The sequence below is a fragment of the Mytilus californianus genome, unplaced genomic scaffold (assembly GCF_021869535.1).
Source record: "Mytilus californianus isolate M0D057914Y unplaced genomic scaffold, xbMytCali1.0.p SCAF_3, whole genome shotgun sequence".
Taxonomy (NCBI): domain Eukaryota; kingdom Metazoa; phylum Mollusca; class Bivalvia; order Mytilida; family Mytilidae; genus Mytilus; species Mytilus californianus.
The window spans coordinates 37425920-37444053 of NW_026262679.1; the positions used below are offsets into that span (position 1 = coordinate 37425920).

An 18134-nucleotide genomic window follows, 5' to 3' on the forward strand; every position below is an offset into this window, starting at 1 on the left:
AACACGTGCGACATTTATCCAACACGTTCTTTCATTGGATGAGATATTCAGTTTGTCCAATTAAATTTGTGGTTTCATCTAACGATAGGTTTTCTACCAAACATGGCCACTATAGCTGGAACTGTTCTATTTCAACGGGGACAGGTGACAATTTGACTAAATTTAGGAAATGATAAATCGCAGAAATTAAGGAAAACAAAGAACGTCTTAAACTTGGCGTCCGTTCTTTTTGTATAACTAACTACATGTAGCTAGATATTGATAACATGTAAAACATAACGCCAACGGGACAGACGTTGTAAGTACGTCAGAAGGTTTCCCCTTACCACAAAATGCAACAAGTCAATAAATAATTTATTATGCCAATAAGGATAGTTCCACAGATGATTATCTCAACAGGAATTGAACAGTTTTTACTCAAGCCCAAGTTATCTTGTATGGGGCAGGTGCTACCTGATGTCAGTGATGAGATCCTGAAGGTTTTGACAGGTCATACAAATGGGTTTTAATAATCAGTTTTGAATACATACCTGCCAACTTTCACAATTTAGATGTAAACTGTACAATGTTAGACATTTTGTCCTAATTGCAGGATCATGGACATTTAGAAAAAATCCGGGTCTGTTAACCCAAAATCACGTCCGCTCCCATTCACATTCGTCCCCTTTCACATTCGCACCCCACACGTTAACACCCGTTTTAATTGGTATTGTGTTGAATAATTTTTTAATCGTGTTTTAGTTAGTGTATTGCTATAAATAAGTTTTTTTTATTGTTTCAAAATAAAGTGACATTCTAAAAACGTAAACAGGTTTCCTACTTCATGCACTTTAACCGTACACTATCATTCAAATCATGAAATATTTCATGTAAAAAAACTGCACTAAAATATTTAGAGTAACTACTTTATAAAATTTAAAAGAGCACTAAAATATTTAAAAAAAACCCCTGAAACATCACATTCATGACATTATACACCATTCACACACCAATACTATCAAATATGCACTAATATAAACAGTTTATTCAAGAGTTATTGTATTAAATTCAAATAACAGTCACAACTGTAATCAAAGTTCAAAGTCTACTGTGGTGGAAAATCGTCAGTTGGTTTGTCTGATGGTCCATAGTCTTCATCCAATCCCTCCCAAAAAAAATTCATTTTGAAATTCCTGAATTTCTACTGATGAAAATATGAATATTTTGATTTATAAATAAAAAAAAACATCTAATAATTCAATCGGTATTTGAATAAAAATAGGGTGCGAACGTGTATTGGGATCAAACGGACCTGATACCATCAAGAAAGCCCTAAAACATGATGCATTCTGCAGAGTTTGCCACTAGTCTTATGCCCCAGACTAGAGAAAACTTTATTTGGACTAGCAAGTATTTGCAAAGTTTTGATTAGACACACAAGTACAAAATACCATTATTAATTTTTATATTTATATTAATATCTTTAGATCAACAGGGATTTTAAATCACCAATGGTTAACTCTTCATTTTACTTTGTTGCCTTGAAGCAGTTCTACTGCCTGAATAAGGGAGATAATCATCTCAAAATTATGATTTTAGAATAAATTTCGTGATTGCAGAACTTAGTTTCTGGAAAAAGTCTTTTGTCCGTGATCATGTTTTTATCTTTTTTTTTAATTGGGCATTGTGAACAAGCAACAATTTGAACTTGTTTGGAACTGTTGAGTGTTTTTCCTCTGTCTGTATGTCAGAATTGTTTACATTGTGATCATTTTGGATGGATCATCATTTGACAGAAGGTTCTTACATGTCTTATGCAGCCTAAGAAGAAAAGTGTGTTTAATTGACAAATTCCACAATAGGGATATCATATACCTTTTGAAAAGTCATTAGATACGTAACGTTGAAAACAGTGCTCTGAACATGCTGAATGACAGTTTAAAGCATACAAGGACTGTAAACTTCATCCATAGTCCTTCATACTCAGAAAACACTACCAAGTCTGTCAGTTATTGAGTAACTTCATTATATGACCAGATGATGAGCTACTCAAGACGGTCAGGCAAGAATGTAGTTAATACAAAAGAACTGATCATCAGACATTTTCATTGCTTGGGGTAAGGATTTATATAGAGTACTATGTAAAGCCTTGCTTTGAGTTAAATCAGACAATTAAAATATGAATCAAGTTTATACATGCCAATGAAGTATGCTTAATTCAATACAATTTGAGTTGCAATTAATGTTACCATGAACACATTAAATAGTAGTTTATGATATGGACATTACACTTATTGTCACAGATTCTTACAGTGTTCATGCATGGTGTTGTTATTCTTGTTATTAATTTATCAAGTTATTTAACATGTTTAAAGTATTGTCTTTAATTTTCACAAGAAATCAGATAAAGGTCCATCTTTATGATTTTTGTTCACATTTATCATGTTTATAAATTGGAAAAGTCAACAATCACTTATAACATGTATAATTCCTTCACAAGAAAATATTTTGCTGGTAATCCCACATTCTACTCTAGTTACATGTTCTATATTTTCTACACAATAATATAAGTACAAGAATCATGTAAATATAAAGAAGAAAAGGCTTATTTAAGATGTTTTATGTAAAATCTAAAAAAAAAATTGTTTTTCACAGTGAATTTATATCCCATTTGGGACATTATATCACCAACAGGTTATAACCCATATGTTTTTATCACAAAGGGAATGCTGGGATTGATTTTGGGGGTAATTGCCTCAAACTTTTTGGAATTAGGGGCAAAAAAACAAGCATTTTTCTAGTTTCATGACAATAACTTGTGTGTAAGTGTATGGATCTTACTGAAATTGTACTACAATGTACAAGGTTCCATATCACAAAGGGAAAGCTGGGTTTGAGTTTGAGGGTAATTGCCCAAAATGCTTAGGAAAAAGGGGCCAAAAATAAGCATTTTTCTAGTTTCCAGACAATAACTTGTGTATGGATCTCTCTGAAATTGTACTGCAAGGTACCATATATACCACAAAGGATGGCTGGGATTGATTTTGGGAGTAATTGCCTCAAAATTTTTGGAATGAGGGTAAAAAAACAAGCATTTTTACAGTTTCCAGACAATAACTTGTGTTCTAGTGTATGGATCTCTTTGAATTGTACTGCAAGGTACCATACCACAAAGAGAAGGCTGGGATTGAGTTTGGGGGTGATGAATCATAAGGGGGTTCAAAAAATTGGGGGAGGATTTTTTTTTTCCTTTTTTTTTCTTTCCTTTTTTTCCCTTTTTTTCTTTCTTTAAAATTTCCATTTTAAGTTGGGTATTTTTGATTTATATATAAAGGCAAATAATAATGATATGGTTTGATTTTATCAAAAATTGAAATATTGGGGTTCTTTGATATGCTGAATCTAACCGTGTATTTAGATTCTTAATTTTTGGTCCTGTTTTCAAATTGGTCTACATTATGGTCCAAAGGGTCCAAAATTAAACTTAGTTTGATTTTAACAAAACTTGAATTCTTGGGGTTCTTTAATATGCTGAATCTAACCATGTATGTATTTAGATTTTGGATATTGGACCATAATAGGTAAATTAAAAAATTTTAAGTTCTTGGACCACATTCATTCTGTGTCAGAAACCTATGATGTGTCAAATATTTAATCACAATCCAAATTCAGAGCTGTATCAAGCTTGAATGTTGTGTCCATACTTGCCCCAACTGTTCAGGGTTCGACCTCTGCGATTGTTTCAAGCTGCGCTCAGCGGAGCATTTTATTTTTTACTTGTCAATGCTTGTCATAATATTTTTCAGCATTCAGATATACAAATTTGTTACAAATCTGGTTTAAAAAAAATCTACAGTCCAATATCTTGAGTCTAAAGATGCATCAAGATTGTAGATTTGTATCAACTGAGCACATATTATGTATATCATCATTTATAACAAAAGTTTAAAAATAATCTAAATTTGATGTCATTTACTTGCTCTTTTGTCATGGGGACTAATATAAAATGATAAATTTTATACTTGATAAAATTTCATCTTAAATTTCTTTTTCTCACTGTAAAACTCGCCATAGCAAGAAATGACAGTTTTTTCCCTAGAAATGTTTCCTACATGTTCTTTTCTGTTTCAGGCTGCAGAGAGTGACAGTGATCTGTGGGATGATACAGCTTTGATTAAAGCTTATGACAATGCTGTGAACCTGGTGAAAGTAAGCCACTAAAATCTCTTTCATTATAGAGGAGACATTTTAGATTAAAGTCTAAGGCTAAACTACAAACCTAAATGTATTTAAAGCAAGTTTCATTTTGATCATTTTCATTCTGGCATTTGTCAAGGGTCCTTGATTAATATTTGGTATATGTACTCAAGTAAAACTTAATACATTTCACAGGGTGAAAAAAAATATTTGTTAATTACATGAGTATGTTTTAATATTAATTTAAACACATTGCAAAGAACAGCTAAATGCAGGTTGTTTGTAAATTTAAGTCATTAAATATTGTCCAGTGTTCTCCCCAGGGCCTTAAAGCACTGTGGTACCCTGGTGCTATATTTTCTACCATGGTGCTATCTTGGATGATTTTGTAATAGAATGTATAGGGCCATGGTGCTATATTTTTTGGAAAACCAGTGTTATGTTAATTTCCACGGTGCTATTTGAAAATTCTGGGGAGAACACTGTTGGCATTCCAGAGTTATGCTCCTTAATAATTTGAGTAAAGCAGAAAAAAAGCTAATTTGGGATTTTTACTCATTAACACAGTTAACTGAGTCCTCATAATCATTTCATAGATATTTCATTTACATATATTACAAACTATAGTACACAGGTAAAATTTTAATGTGACACGTTCTAGATTTGTAGTGTCAGAGTAAAGTCCTTAATAAAGATGAAAATAAACTTTAACTGCATGGCCATACCAGTATTCTTTTTAAAATTTATTTTTGTAAATTATTATATGTGCTGGCAGACATGGCAGAATTGATTTTCCATGGTTGAAAGAACATTTATCATGTTTATTATAGAAATTAGTATATCATTTTTTGATGATCTGTTTATATTTAATGTACCATTCATAAAATGTTTTCTTTTCTATAGGCAAAAGTAAATAGTTCTGTAGTTAATGGTAATGATAATGAATCACAGACCTCTAACAAACAAGATATAAACAAGAAGAGGAAGAGGAAGAGAAAAAAGAAACATAAAAATAAGAAAAAGGTATTTTGAAAAATTGAAGTACTTTATTGTTGTAGTTGATGGATAAAGTAGGAGATATGATAAGGTCACCTTTTTTGGTCCTTGAATTTTTTAAATACAAAATGATTTTTAATCTATTGAATACTATCATTTAGATCTTTAAAAGTAAATTTTCTATCAGATATCAATATTATTTTGTCTGTATTAAAAGCAAAACTGGAGAAAAAAATTGTAACTGTGTCATTAATATTAAGGTGTTAGGAAAAGCTGCATAAAGCATAAATTTAGCCTCATTTGTGTTCTTGGCATGAATTACCAAAAACTGTGTGTGAAATGGTAAGTTTTGACATTTTATGATGTCACAGTGACATCCCAAATGACATACAAATGTATCTGCATATGAATGATCTGACCTGACTCTATTATCTAATTCTAATTTATTATTAAAAAAATTAATAATGTTTGAAAGAATGAAATAATTTTACTATATTTGCAATTTTATGGGCAAAATAAAATTTTATCATACATATACATACCTCCCCTTTCATAACAATTATATACTGAGTATTTATTCTATGTTGGTATCATTTTTTGTGGTTTCAAGAAATTTAAACATTTGATGGTACTTAATTTTCATGCTTTCTTCATTTGATGCTATCAAAGTGACTTAAAATTTGTATTTCACTTGAGTATTTAAGTTTGAGGACCCCAACCCTTAGCCTGCCCTCAAAATCCACGAAAATTTTGCGTCCCTTTATTATTTAACAATTCATGATAGTACATTATATTTGACTTTAAGTTAGAGATTTTCAGAGAAAATACATTTGTTTTATACAGTATAAAAAAGTGTTATCATAACATATTTTTCCTACTTTAAAGTGAAAAGGATTAATCGATTAATGTGGAACATAATAGTTGAGTGTTTATTTGAAAGCTATAAAGGATTTCATGCAAATTAATAATAAAAGTTAAGTAATAGGTATGTCCTTTGATTGAGTTAAGCTATTTCAGTTGATATTTTATAGTGTATCTTTTTATGTTGTGATGTTACACTATTGTTTCAGAAAAAGGGTGAAGGTTTGGTACCATTAAAACGTTTAAACCTGCTGCATTTGTTTGCACCTGTCCTAAGTCAGGAATCTGATGTTCAGTAGTTGTCGTTTGTGGATGTGGTTCATAAGTGTTTCTCGTTTCTCGTTTTTTGTATAGATTAGACTGTTGGTTTTCCCGTTTGAATGGTTTTACACTAGTAATTTTTGGGGCCCTTTATAGCTTACTGTTCGGTGTGAGCCAAGGCTCCGTGTTGAAGACCGTACTGTGACCTATAATGGTTTACTTTAATAAATTTTGACTTGGATGGAGAGTTGTCTCATTGGCACTCATACCACATCTTCTTATATCTATTCAATTATTTTCTTGCCATAGATCTATGACATGAAGTTTTAAGTTGCGAGTCAGTTTCACAGTTACTGTAAATTGTTGGGTCTACTATATTCGGTTAATAGAATCACTATAAGGTTTACTTGTCTGTCTGACATGGTCATCTGACCTTAATCTGATTTTCATGGTTTATTGAATACTTTATTTCACATTATGCCTCTTCTATGATGTCTATCCTAGTTAGCAGCAATTTAATTTTGTGATTTTCAAATTTACTTGCAGTATTTAGATGAGGAAAGGTCCAAGTTTTACATGATTGTGTCGATTTATAGTCACGTTATTTTTCTACTTGCAAAAGTCATGAAAATAAATCACTCCCGCTAATTAGTTAGTTTACAGTATATATATAGATTAATTATTGGATCCCTGAATAAGTTTCAATATTTACAGTGTCCTTGGAAAGTAGGGGATCAGTGTAGAGCTGTGTTTACAGAAGATGATCTGACATATGATGCTGAGATTGTTGATATAGACGAAGAAGCAGAGACATGTATTATAAGATACAGAGGATATGGTAATGAGGAAGAGAAAGAATTTACAGAACTACTTCAGCCAACCAGAAAACAAAAACAAAGACATAAATCAGAAGTAAATACTAATTTATGTATTATATTAATGTACAAAAGCCTTTACGTATACTATATAATATAACAAGTATAGATGGCTATTATTAGGGCCAAGATTAAACTTAAAAACTTGGTCGAAAATGAATGAAAAATAAATGCCTACTAGAATAAGACAATTATTCATAAACTGTTGAAAACTTTAGTTTAGATGTACATGCACTGTCGATAACTCCCTATTGATTAGTATTTAAATGCATGTTGAAATTGCCTACTTTACTTATTTTGAAAAAAATACATAATTTGTCTGTTTACAGTCAGATAGTATGGATTGGAGTGCAAGACAGAGTCCAGCACCTGAAAGAAAGAAGAAACATTCAGCCAGTAGTAGTACAAATCCTCCTTTTATGCCAGGAATGCCATTCATGCCTCCATTTCCTGGTGTTTCAATGGTATATATTGCTGAACTCAAGTTTTAATCAATTGAAATACACAAATAATGATAGTTTATTTTACAGGCTAGGCTTTAACAGCTGGAAAGTATGTTACCCTTAACAGACACATTATTATGATTCCAATTAAATCACTCTGCTCTTACCCCAAAATCATGCTTTCTCAACATTGAAACAGCAATTACCAATTTTAAATTTCAGTTTGATCAGTTCATTAACTTATTTAAACCCATGACCTCCTGCACTTGAGGAAGTGAACTATCATAAGACAATGAAGTGGTACAATGTACTTGAGACAAATATTTACCAATATTTATTATAGTAATTTCATTAAATAACTGATTGCAAACTTAAAATATTTTTTTTTACAGCCACAGTTTCCTTCTTTTCCATCTTTCCCCCAAGGATTTATGGGACCACCATCAGGGGTAAGTAGATGATGATTTATCAGTAGCTATCACAATATTAAAGTTGATATATATAGCTGCTTAGGTCATTACTATATTAATGATTCTGTAAATTCAGATTTTTTTGCGATATTTTTATTATTACATTTGTATTGCGGAAATGGTGACAGGATATATAGGTTTGCAAAATAAAAACTTGCGTTTTAAACTTCTATAGCAATATTTGTATGCACCATTTTCTGTAATTGCAGTATTAAATGAATCTCACATTTTTGTCCAATATTCAACAATAGTAATAGTAAATGCACACAAAAATTTCTTAATTTACAGTAGTTTTTAAATAAAATGTAAGCAATTTCCAAAATTTTACCAAATTTTGTTATAGTCATTAAATGATTAAAGAAAATAAATTGATTTTTAATTACTGTAAGTCTTTGAGACCATCCTAAGTTTGTGTGTAGAACATTAAACACCCTTACTACTAGCTGATTATATATATATATATATATATATATATATATATATATATACAGATCTAACATTGTTGGGCTGATGTTTAGACAAGTTGTATATACAGAATGTACACAGCCATGTATTACCATCACTGCTGGTGATCCGATGGATAAATCTGTTGTAGAGTTGTCACTGGTTCAGACATACTTATAAATATAATTATTTCTGTGACTGTATCTTGCATTAATTTGCAGGATCCTTTACAATAGATATTTCAGCTGATCTGTAACAATTCCATATTCATGCCTTATTTATCATGTACTGTATTATGACGCTAGATTAAAACTGACGAGGAAAGGTAACACCCGGCCACCGAAAGCTTTATAAATTTGTGAAGACTAGGTGGTCGTGTGGTCTAGCGCTCTGATACAGTGCAGGCGATTTGGTGTCACGATATCTCAGTAGCATGAGTTCTAATCCCGGTGAGGGAAGAACAAAAAATTTGCGAAAGCAAATTTACAGATCTAACATTGTTGGGCTGATGTTTAGACGAATTGTATATACAGAATGTACACAGCCATGTATCACCATCACTGCTGGTGATCCGATGGATAAAACTGTTGTAGATTTGTCACTGGTTCAGACGTACTTATAAATATAATTATTTCTGTGACTGTATCTTGCATTACTTTGTAGGATCCTTTACAATAGATATTTCAGCTGATCTGTAACAATTCCATCTTCATGCCTTATATATCATGTACTGTATTATGATGCTAGATTAAAACTGACGAGGAAAGGTAACACCCGGCCACTGAAAGCTTTATAAATTTGTGAAGCCTAGGTGGTCTTGTGGTCTAGCGCGTCGGATACAGTGCAGGCGATTTGGTATCACGATATCTCAGTAGCATGAGTTCGAATCCCGGCGAGGGAAGAACAAAAAATTTGCGAAAGCAAATTTACAGATCTAACATTGTTGGGCTGATGTTTAGACAAGTTGTATATACAGAATGTACACAGCCATGTATCACCATCACTGCTGGTGATCCGATGGATAAATCTGTTGTAGAGTTGTCACTGGTTCAGACATACTTATAAATATAATTATTTCTGTGACTGTATCTTGCATTAATTTGTAGGATCCTTTACAATAGATATTTCAGCTGATCTGTAACAATTCCATCTTCATGCCTTATATATCATGTACTGTATTATGATGCTAGATTAAAACTGACGAGGAAAGGTAACACCTGGCCACTGAAAGCTTTATAAATTTGTGAAGCCTAGGTGGTCTTGTGGTCTAGCGCGTCGGATACAGTGCAGGCGATTTGGTATCACGATATCTCAGTAGCATGAGTGCGAATCCCGGCTAGGGAAGACCAAAAAATTTGCGAAAAGCAAATTTACAGATCTAACATTGTTGGGCTGATGTTTAGACGAGTTGTATATATATATATATATATATATATATTGAAGATAAAAACCAATACATGTAATATTTTTTTTCTTTTTTTTTCTTTTACCAGTATAAATCATTACAAACATTTTGCCCATAGAATTGGATTGAAACCAATGTTATAGTCGATAGTTAATTTGGTTTTGGAAATGATTAGAAGATTATTTAATTTTTATTGTGTATTTCGAAAGAAAATTAAAAAGGTTTTTGCTAAATGAGTTAAAATTCTATGAAATATGTGACATACATGTTATGTAATGAGAGACAACCTTTGTCATGTTTTACTTCATCATTGATTTTGCAATTACCTCCCTTTCATATAAAATGAATAATAACTATAAAAGTATTTGAATAATAAGTATACAATAACTCATTCACAATAAAAACAAAGTAATAATTTAATAAAACAGAAAGTCAGTCATTAGAATTAGAAGGACTATATGAATATTTTAATTATTCCACACCTGCTTTATACTATAAACAATGACCTTTCGCTAGTTATGGTGGACATTTTCACAGTTAGTCATTTGAAAGAATTTGAATTCAAACTGTAACTTGGGAACATTTTGTTTGCTATTTGGTATTGTGAAAGGCAATTACTCTAGTTAAAGCAGTTAAAAATTATTTCAATTATATAACAGTCACAGGGTTTTAACAGAATAGCTTATGTAAGGATACAGACACATTAAACATATTAATGTATTTAGTTGTATTAATGCAGCTGATATTGGATATTATAATTAGCTGTCATACATTAAAATTTTTAAGCAATATTTCAACCTGATGGGCATACTTTTGTTAGTGAAATTTTAATATAAACTATTTAAAAACATTAAATTGAACAGTATTTACAATTACTAGTTAACCATATTTTTGCGAAAATCATAGCAAATCAGACAGAATGGCTACTACAATAGGGCATGCAGAAGAAGTAAGAAGTATATGAATATAAAACAGGATGTAGTATGAGTCCAAATGACATGCATGTAAAAAAGCATAAAAAAAGTACCGAACTCCAAGGTAAATTCAAAAAGGGGAAATCCATAAAATCTGACAAAATAAAACGTTTTCAGTCAATGAAAAACAACTGTGATATTCCTGACATGGTACAGGCATTTAAGCAACTTTAGGTTACCCTAAGACCTCCAATAATGAGTAAAACCCATACCTTATATAGTCAACCAATCGAGGTAAAACAATTGAAAAAACAAACCTAATGGCCTCATTTATGACAAAACACTCAAGGAAAAACAAATATGACAGACAAAAACCAGTGACAATCACTGAATAACATGCTCCTGACTTGGTGGTGTTCAACCTGTTTGTGATCTCTCAACCCTCCCCTTACCAAACAGCACATCATAAGAAAAAAACTGTAAGAATGTCAGAAGCATATTCCCTGGGCTGTATCATAGTTGTTGTAATAACTTAAAGCTACATCTGCATTAGATTCTTTTATTATTCATTTTAAAGGGCCTCCCATTTGTGCCTCCACCTCCGCCACCAATAAATGATGAGTTAATGAATGGTGATAATGAAGCCTTATGTAGTATGCTGATGTCCTGGTATATGAGTGGCTATCACACAGGATATTACCAGGTATGTTGAAAATGGAGTGGATTTCACCCTTGTCCGTCTGTACATACGTCTGTACATCCCAAAGTTGGTTTCCATTCTCTAACTTTAGTTTGCTTCAACCAAATGTTATGAAACTTATACAAAATGCTTATTACCACAAAACACAGATCAAGTTTGAATTTTGGTGGCGTCACTTAAACCGTTCTAGAGTTATGCCCCTTTACAAATGGAAAAATTGCTGAATTTTTTGTTTCCGTTATCTAACTTTAGTTTTCCTCAACCAAATGATATGAAACTTATACACAATGCTTGTTACCACAAAACACAGATCAAGTTTGAATTTTGGTGGCGTCACTTTTACCATTCTAGAGTTATGTCCCTTTTCAAATGAAAAAAATTGCTGATTTTTTTGTTTCCGTTCTCTAACTTTAGTTTGCCTCCAGCAAATGTTAAGAAACTTATACACAATGCTTATTACAACAAAACTCAGATCAAGTACAAATTTGGATAGTGTCACTTTTACTGTTCTTAAATTATGTCCCTTTATAACTTTATATGCAAGCAGGGGCATCATCTGTGTCCCATGGACACATTCCCCATTTATTAATTAAGACATTAGATGCCATTTCTTAATCTTAAAGAAGCTTATTTTCAAGTTTCAAAACTTTCAATGAAGTTTTTCAAAGCAAAAAATATCTTAAAAATGTATCCCAGATTGTATGTTATTGTTGACTGCAAAACAAACTTAGTACACTTGTCAGTAAAATCTGCAAAAATAAAAAATTAAAAATTTTGATTCAGACATTATTTCTAATTGATAAAAAAGCTTTCATAAAATTATAAGAAGGTTTGACAAAGTTATTTAATGTCTTAACTTTAAACCCAGACTAACTAAATTCAAACTGTCCTTTTATCAGTAAAATAAGGAAAAACTAAGAAAAGTTTCTGGCTACTGCATTTTGTTCATTTAAAAAGCTCTCTCCGGATTTCAGAAAATTCCATGAAGATCTGACAAAGTTATTGATGTCTGAAAAACTTTTAACCTTAGAGAGCAAGGTGAGAGAATAAAATTCAGTCCATCTATCAGTTTAATAAGGGGAAAAACAATCAAAATTTTACTCAGGATACTGTCTTTTGATTATTAAAAAGCTTCTGTCCAATTTCATAAGATTCCATGAAGGTTTGACAAAGTTATTGATGTCTGAAAAACTTCAACCTTATAGTACATTAAGGTATATCTTAATGTTAAGTACGAAAAAAAGTCTTTCAGTTTAATAAGAAAAAAAGAAAATAATATTTATAAAATTATAGCCTGAAATAGGGGGAAATAGAAAAGGGTGGGAAAAAAATAACGATTATTAATTTGGGAACTGGCGTAGTTCAAAGAAAAAGATGGGCTTGGGAAAAGGGAAGGATACCAGTCTGATAATAATAATAATAATAATAATAATAAATTCTTTATTTAAAGAGGGTAAACTCAGTTAGTTACAATAAACTAATCTTCCCTGAGGCCCTCACATGGTATCTATTACTATGGTATACATGATTCATTGTATTTAAATCTGATATCATTTTAAAATCATCAGTCAAGATTTCATTTTTTTTACAACATATGGAACAATAAAATATTTCAGACATTTTAGAACAGTATAAAATGAATTTGTCATATTAATTTATTTGTTAAAATCAATTCTTTTTATTTTCCGTGGGATTTTTAAAAAGTTGTATTTTATCAAATGAAATATGTAATGTTAATAAAAATAAATTGTGTTGTTTAAGTTATGCCTTTTGTTAAAGCGATAGATATTTGTTCGTAAAGGTACAATCCCTGAGGCCCTGATCATGGCCAAAGGGAGTTAACTATATTGTTCTCTCACCTGTCAACATCAGTGTCAACAACTACTTTTTCTCTGCTGCCCCTCTTTGATTTAGGATTAGACAATTGTTTGAGTATGGCATATAGTTAAGTAACATAAGCCAGATTTAACAGTACTAAATTTACCTTTTTCAGGGACAGAACCAAAGAAAACGTCAAAGGTATACCTCTACAGAACAAGACTCGGCAAGATAACATATGGGAACTTACTGAACAACATCTCATATTGTTCTCCATTACTTACTTTGTTGTAAATGTTATTTTGTTTGTGAGTACAAACCAGCATGTACTGCAGTGACAGGGATGTCAATAATCAAACAAGCATTTGTATGTATCTTGAGTTATGAATGAATGTCATGAATGGAGGAATGATTCATTGTTTTTGAATCTGATATCATTTTAAAATCATCAGTCAATATTTCATTTTTTTTACAACATATGGAACAATAAAATATTTCAGACATTTTAGAACAGTATAAAATGAATTTGTCATATTAATTTATTTGTAAAAATCAATTCTTTTTATTTTCCGTGGGATTTTTAAAAAGTTGTATTTTATCAAATGAAATATGTAATGTTAATAAAAATAAATTGTGTTGTTTAAGTTATGCCTTTTGTTAAAGCGATAGATATTTGTTCTTAAAGGTACAATTTGATTTGCCTCTTCAGCATTGTAAAGATATGGCTTTTCAATAGGTTTGGTTGTTTAAGTCTTATTTCTATAGCTGTATGAATAATAAATTTTGATTTTTATGTCTGAAGCTACATGTCATTTTATCAACTAACTGAGAATAAAGATTCATAGACCTTATATAAAAGCTGATTTGATTTTATGCAAAGCTGCTGCGGGCCACAGATGTTCCAATTGAACTCTATATAAATAATTTTCCATTCCATTAGTGCATTAGTCCTTTGAATTATTTTGTGCTGCTATGTTTAGGCTGTCTGTTCAATGGACCAGTGTGAGCTATTCCCATGTTGTCATTTTACTTGTCAATCATCTGTACTATATCATCCGTCATCGTTTACAGTAAAAATAAAACTTTGAGGAAATTATACATTTACTTCCCTTTTAAGAGTTATGGCCCTTATCTGCCATTAAGCATGGCCACCAATAGTTTGTCGACTATTTTGTGGCCCTGCCCCCTAGGACATGGTCCAGTGACTTTGAATTAATTAGCAGTTTTCAATGTTAAATTTTCTGCTTAAGCTAGATGAATAGGAACTACTTACAATAGACAACGATATTTTCAATATAGTTACATTACTGTCTATATCTTAGTTTGTCAACCATTTTCAGGCCCTGCCCACTAGATCATGGTCAGGTGACTGAATTAATAAGCAATTTTGCTGTCCATCAGATTATGGCCTATCAAAGTGATCAAGTCTTCAATATAAAGAACCTACTTCCATTGGTCTATACAAAAACAAATGCCAACAATAACAATTAGTTATCTAACATGTGGTACTTAGACTAGTGGCCTATCAAAGTGATCAAGTCTTCAATATAAAGAACCTACTTCCATTGGTCTATACAAAAACAAATGCCAACAATAACAATTAGTTAGCTTTTAGTGTGTTTTCTGCATTTATTTCAATCGTTCTTTTTCAATTTCTTCATCTGTTGTCAGGGTGAAAGGTTTCAGATTTTTCCTCCAACATCATGTTGTTTTTGTCTCATCTGCGATAAAAGTTGTAGAGAGCAAGACATAGAGATTGCTTTTCCGGCGACGACGTCAACAATTGTTCAGTTTTCTGCGTAAGTTAGTTTGAAAGGAACTACTTGTGATAGGTCATTGATATTTTATATAAAGTTGCATTACTATCAGAACATATCAGTATCACGACTATTTTGAGGCCCTCCACCTAGGTCATGGTCCAGTGACTGAATTAATTAGCAATTTTCAATGGTAAGTTTTCTACTGAAGTCAGATTGATAAGAAAAACTTGTGATAGATCAAAGATATTTTGTATGAAGTCACATTAGTACATATCAGTTTGACAACTATTTTGTGGCCCTGCCCCCTAGGACATGGTCCAGTGACTTTGAATTAATTAGCAGTTTTCAATGTTAAATTTTCTGCTTAAGCTAGATGAATAGGAACTACTTACAATAGACAAGGATATTTTCTATATAGTTACATTACTGTCTGTACATCTCAGTTTGTCAACCATTTTCAGGCCCTGCCAACTAGACCATGGTCAGGCGACTGAATTAATAAGCAATATTGCTGTCCATCAGATTGTCTTTTTCTGAATTAAATGCTGACAGGCGATACATATCTCTGTGTCAACAATTTATTATAAAGGAATGTAACACCACTACTAACTTATTAAAATAAACCACGCCTTGTAGCCCCATATTAAATATACAGGGTCTCCAAGCGGTTGCTTTTAACCAATGATATTTATAGAAATGTATAGGAAGGTAAGATAAGGTATATTATTTGGTGATGAGTAGTTATAAATCAAGTATGAGTTTTGTGTATTAGTTGCTCCTCTTTTGGCCAAATTACTAGTTTTCTGCTCCATTTTCAGTATTTGTTTTGTCTCAGTTGTCCTACTCTTTGTTTTATTTAGAACATTTCCTGACAATCACAGATTTCTGTCCTCTTAGCAGAATAAAAACTGAATTGTGGAATTACCACAATAGCTACAGATCATATGTAAGCCTCAGTATGGTTGATCTTAATACAACATTTAAAGAGGCTATTGTCATTCAACATTTATTCTGGATAGGATTTCCAAAGGTCATTTTAATTGTTTTTTTTTACTCTAAAAATTGCAAATAGCACTAAGTACATGTGAAATGGTTGTTTTTTTTAGTTGTATATTTGGAAATATACATAACCTTTTAAGGTCAAATATGAGTGTATTAAGGAACTACTCACAATTTTTTTTCTGAAATAAATTACATTTGCTAATTTTTATTGCCAGTTTTTGAGTTAACTTCCCTGAAGTGATCCCTTTAATAATTGTATCTACCTCAAGTCCATGTTTAATATGGGAAACCCCAAAAATCACTCTAATCAGCATTAAAATAGAAGGTGCACTACTTCATTTGAAAATAAGGAGATGATTGCCGATGAAATAACTATAGCTATTCACTTAGTCACTTAGTGCAATTAGGTCTCCCTTCATGTTAAGAATTCTTGTGATACTGATTGTTCTAACTGCTATGTTTGTGAACTGGTACTTGGAAATACGATGTTTTTAATCGACACCACATTAATCAACCAGTTGATCTATTTTAATGCCTTATTATACCCCACACAACAAAGTTGCAAAGGGTATAATGTTTTTGACCTGTCCATCTGTCTGTCAGTTCATTAACCCATTGTTGTCATAGAAACTCCTCAGGAACCACACAACAGAACTTAATGAAACCTTGTAGATAATAAGGACATACTATGTTGATGTGCATATTGACAGGAAATTAAAATTTAGTTCTGTCTCGCCAGAGATGAAAGTCGCGAGACAAAGGTATTGTTTTTCTGGTGGCGGCAGATGCGTCAACAATTGTTAAGTTTTCTGCTAAAGTTAGTTTGATAAGTATTACTTGTAATAGATCAATGATATTTTCTATAAGGTTGCTTTACTATCAGTACATATTAGTTTGAAGACAATTTCGAGGCCATGTCACTAGGTCATGGTCCCGAGATTTTGAATTATTTAGCAATGTTGCTGTCTTTTTCAATTTTCTGCTGACAGGAGAGACATATATCTGTGTCAACAGTTTATTTTTTTCTAGGAGTTATACTCCTTTGAGTTTTGGCTTAATATACTTCTGCAACAGTTTGTCATTGCAACTCTTCTTAAACCATACAACAGAATTTCATGGAACTTTGTAGATAATAATGACAGACTATGTAAATGTGCATATCAGCAGGAAGTTTTGATTCAATTTTTTTTCTAGGAGTTATGCCCATTTGAAATTAGAATTTTGGCCTTAATATACTACTGCAACAGTATGTCATCGCAACTCCTCTGAAACCACACAATAGAATTTCATGAAAATTTGCAGGTACTTAGGACATACTGGTACTATGTAGAAGTGCAAAACGACTGGAAATTATGATTCAATGTTTTTCTAGGAGTTTTGGCCCCTTGAACTTAGAATTTTGACCTCAATATACTACTGCAATAATTTGTCAGTGCAACTCCTATGAAACCACACAACTTTATAGTTAATGAGGACATATATTAACTGTGCATATCCAGAAGAAATTTTTATCAGTTGACTTTTGTAGGAGTTATATAAGTCTTTGAACATAGGAATCTGGTGAGATTTTGTTTGCCCAGTGACAATGTGGGGAATGCGAGCGTGATCACAAAGGTTCTTTCATTAGACAATTGCAGGCTAGAATTATTCAGCATTGAAGAACTAACTGAGATGTAACATTTAATTGAAATCACCTTATACAAACATCTTTTCTGTGGATTATTTCTTAGATATCCATGATTAAAACAAAACAAGAATGTGTCCATAGTACACGGATGCCCCACTCGCACTATCATTTTCTATGTTCATTGGACTGTGAAATTGGGGTCAAAACTCAAATTTGGCATTAATATTAGAAAGATCATACCATAGGGAACATGTGTACTAAGTTTCAAGTTGATTGGACTTCAACTTCATCAAAAAATACCTTGACCAAAAACTTTAACCTGAAGCGGGACAGACGGACGAACGGACGCACAGATCGAAAACATAATGCCCCTAGGTGGGGC

The 18134-nt window shown here is 31.8% G+C and overlaps 1 protein-coding gene across 1 annotated transcript; it reads left to right on the forward strand.

The window, feature by feature from the left end:
• Positions 1-93: 93 nt before the first annotated feature.
• On the forward strand, positions 94-14164 carry LOC127734484 (survival of motor neuron protein-like). Its single transcript, XM_052244385.1, has 8 exons — positions 94-144; positions 4111-4188; positions 5080-5199; positions 7009-7206; positions 7499-7633; positions 8005-8061; positions 11423-11548; positions 13539-14164. The coding sequence occupies exons 1-8, from the start codon at positions 103-105 to the stop codon at positions 13596-13598; spliced, it is 816 nt and encodes a 271-aa protein (XP_052100345.1). The 5' UTR covers positions 94-102; the 3' UTR covers positions 13599-14164.
• The last annotated feature ends 3970 nt before the right edge of the window (positions 14165-18134 follow it).

Bases quoted from the DNA above. Each gene is read 5' to 3' on its own strand.
- LOC127734484 (XM_052244385.1), top strand. From the start codon at position 103: ATGGCCACTATAGCTGGAACTGTTCTATTTCAACGGGGACAG. The intron at 145-4,110 runs GTGACAATTTGA...TTTCTGTTTCAG, and splicing joins TTCTATTTCAACGGGGACAG to GCTGCAGAGAGTGACAGTGA. The intron at 5,200-7,008 runs GTATTTTGAAAA...CAATATTTACAG, and splicing joins AACATAAAAATAAGAAAAAG to TGTCCTTGGAAAGTAGGGGA.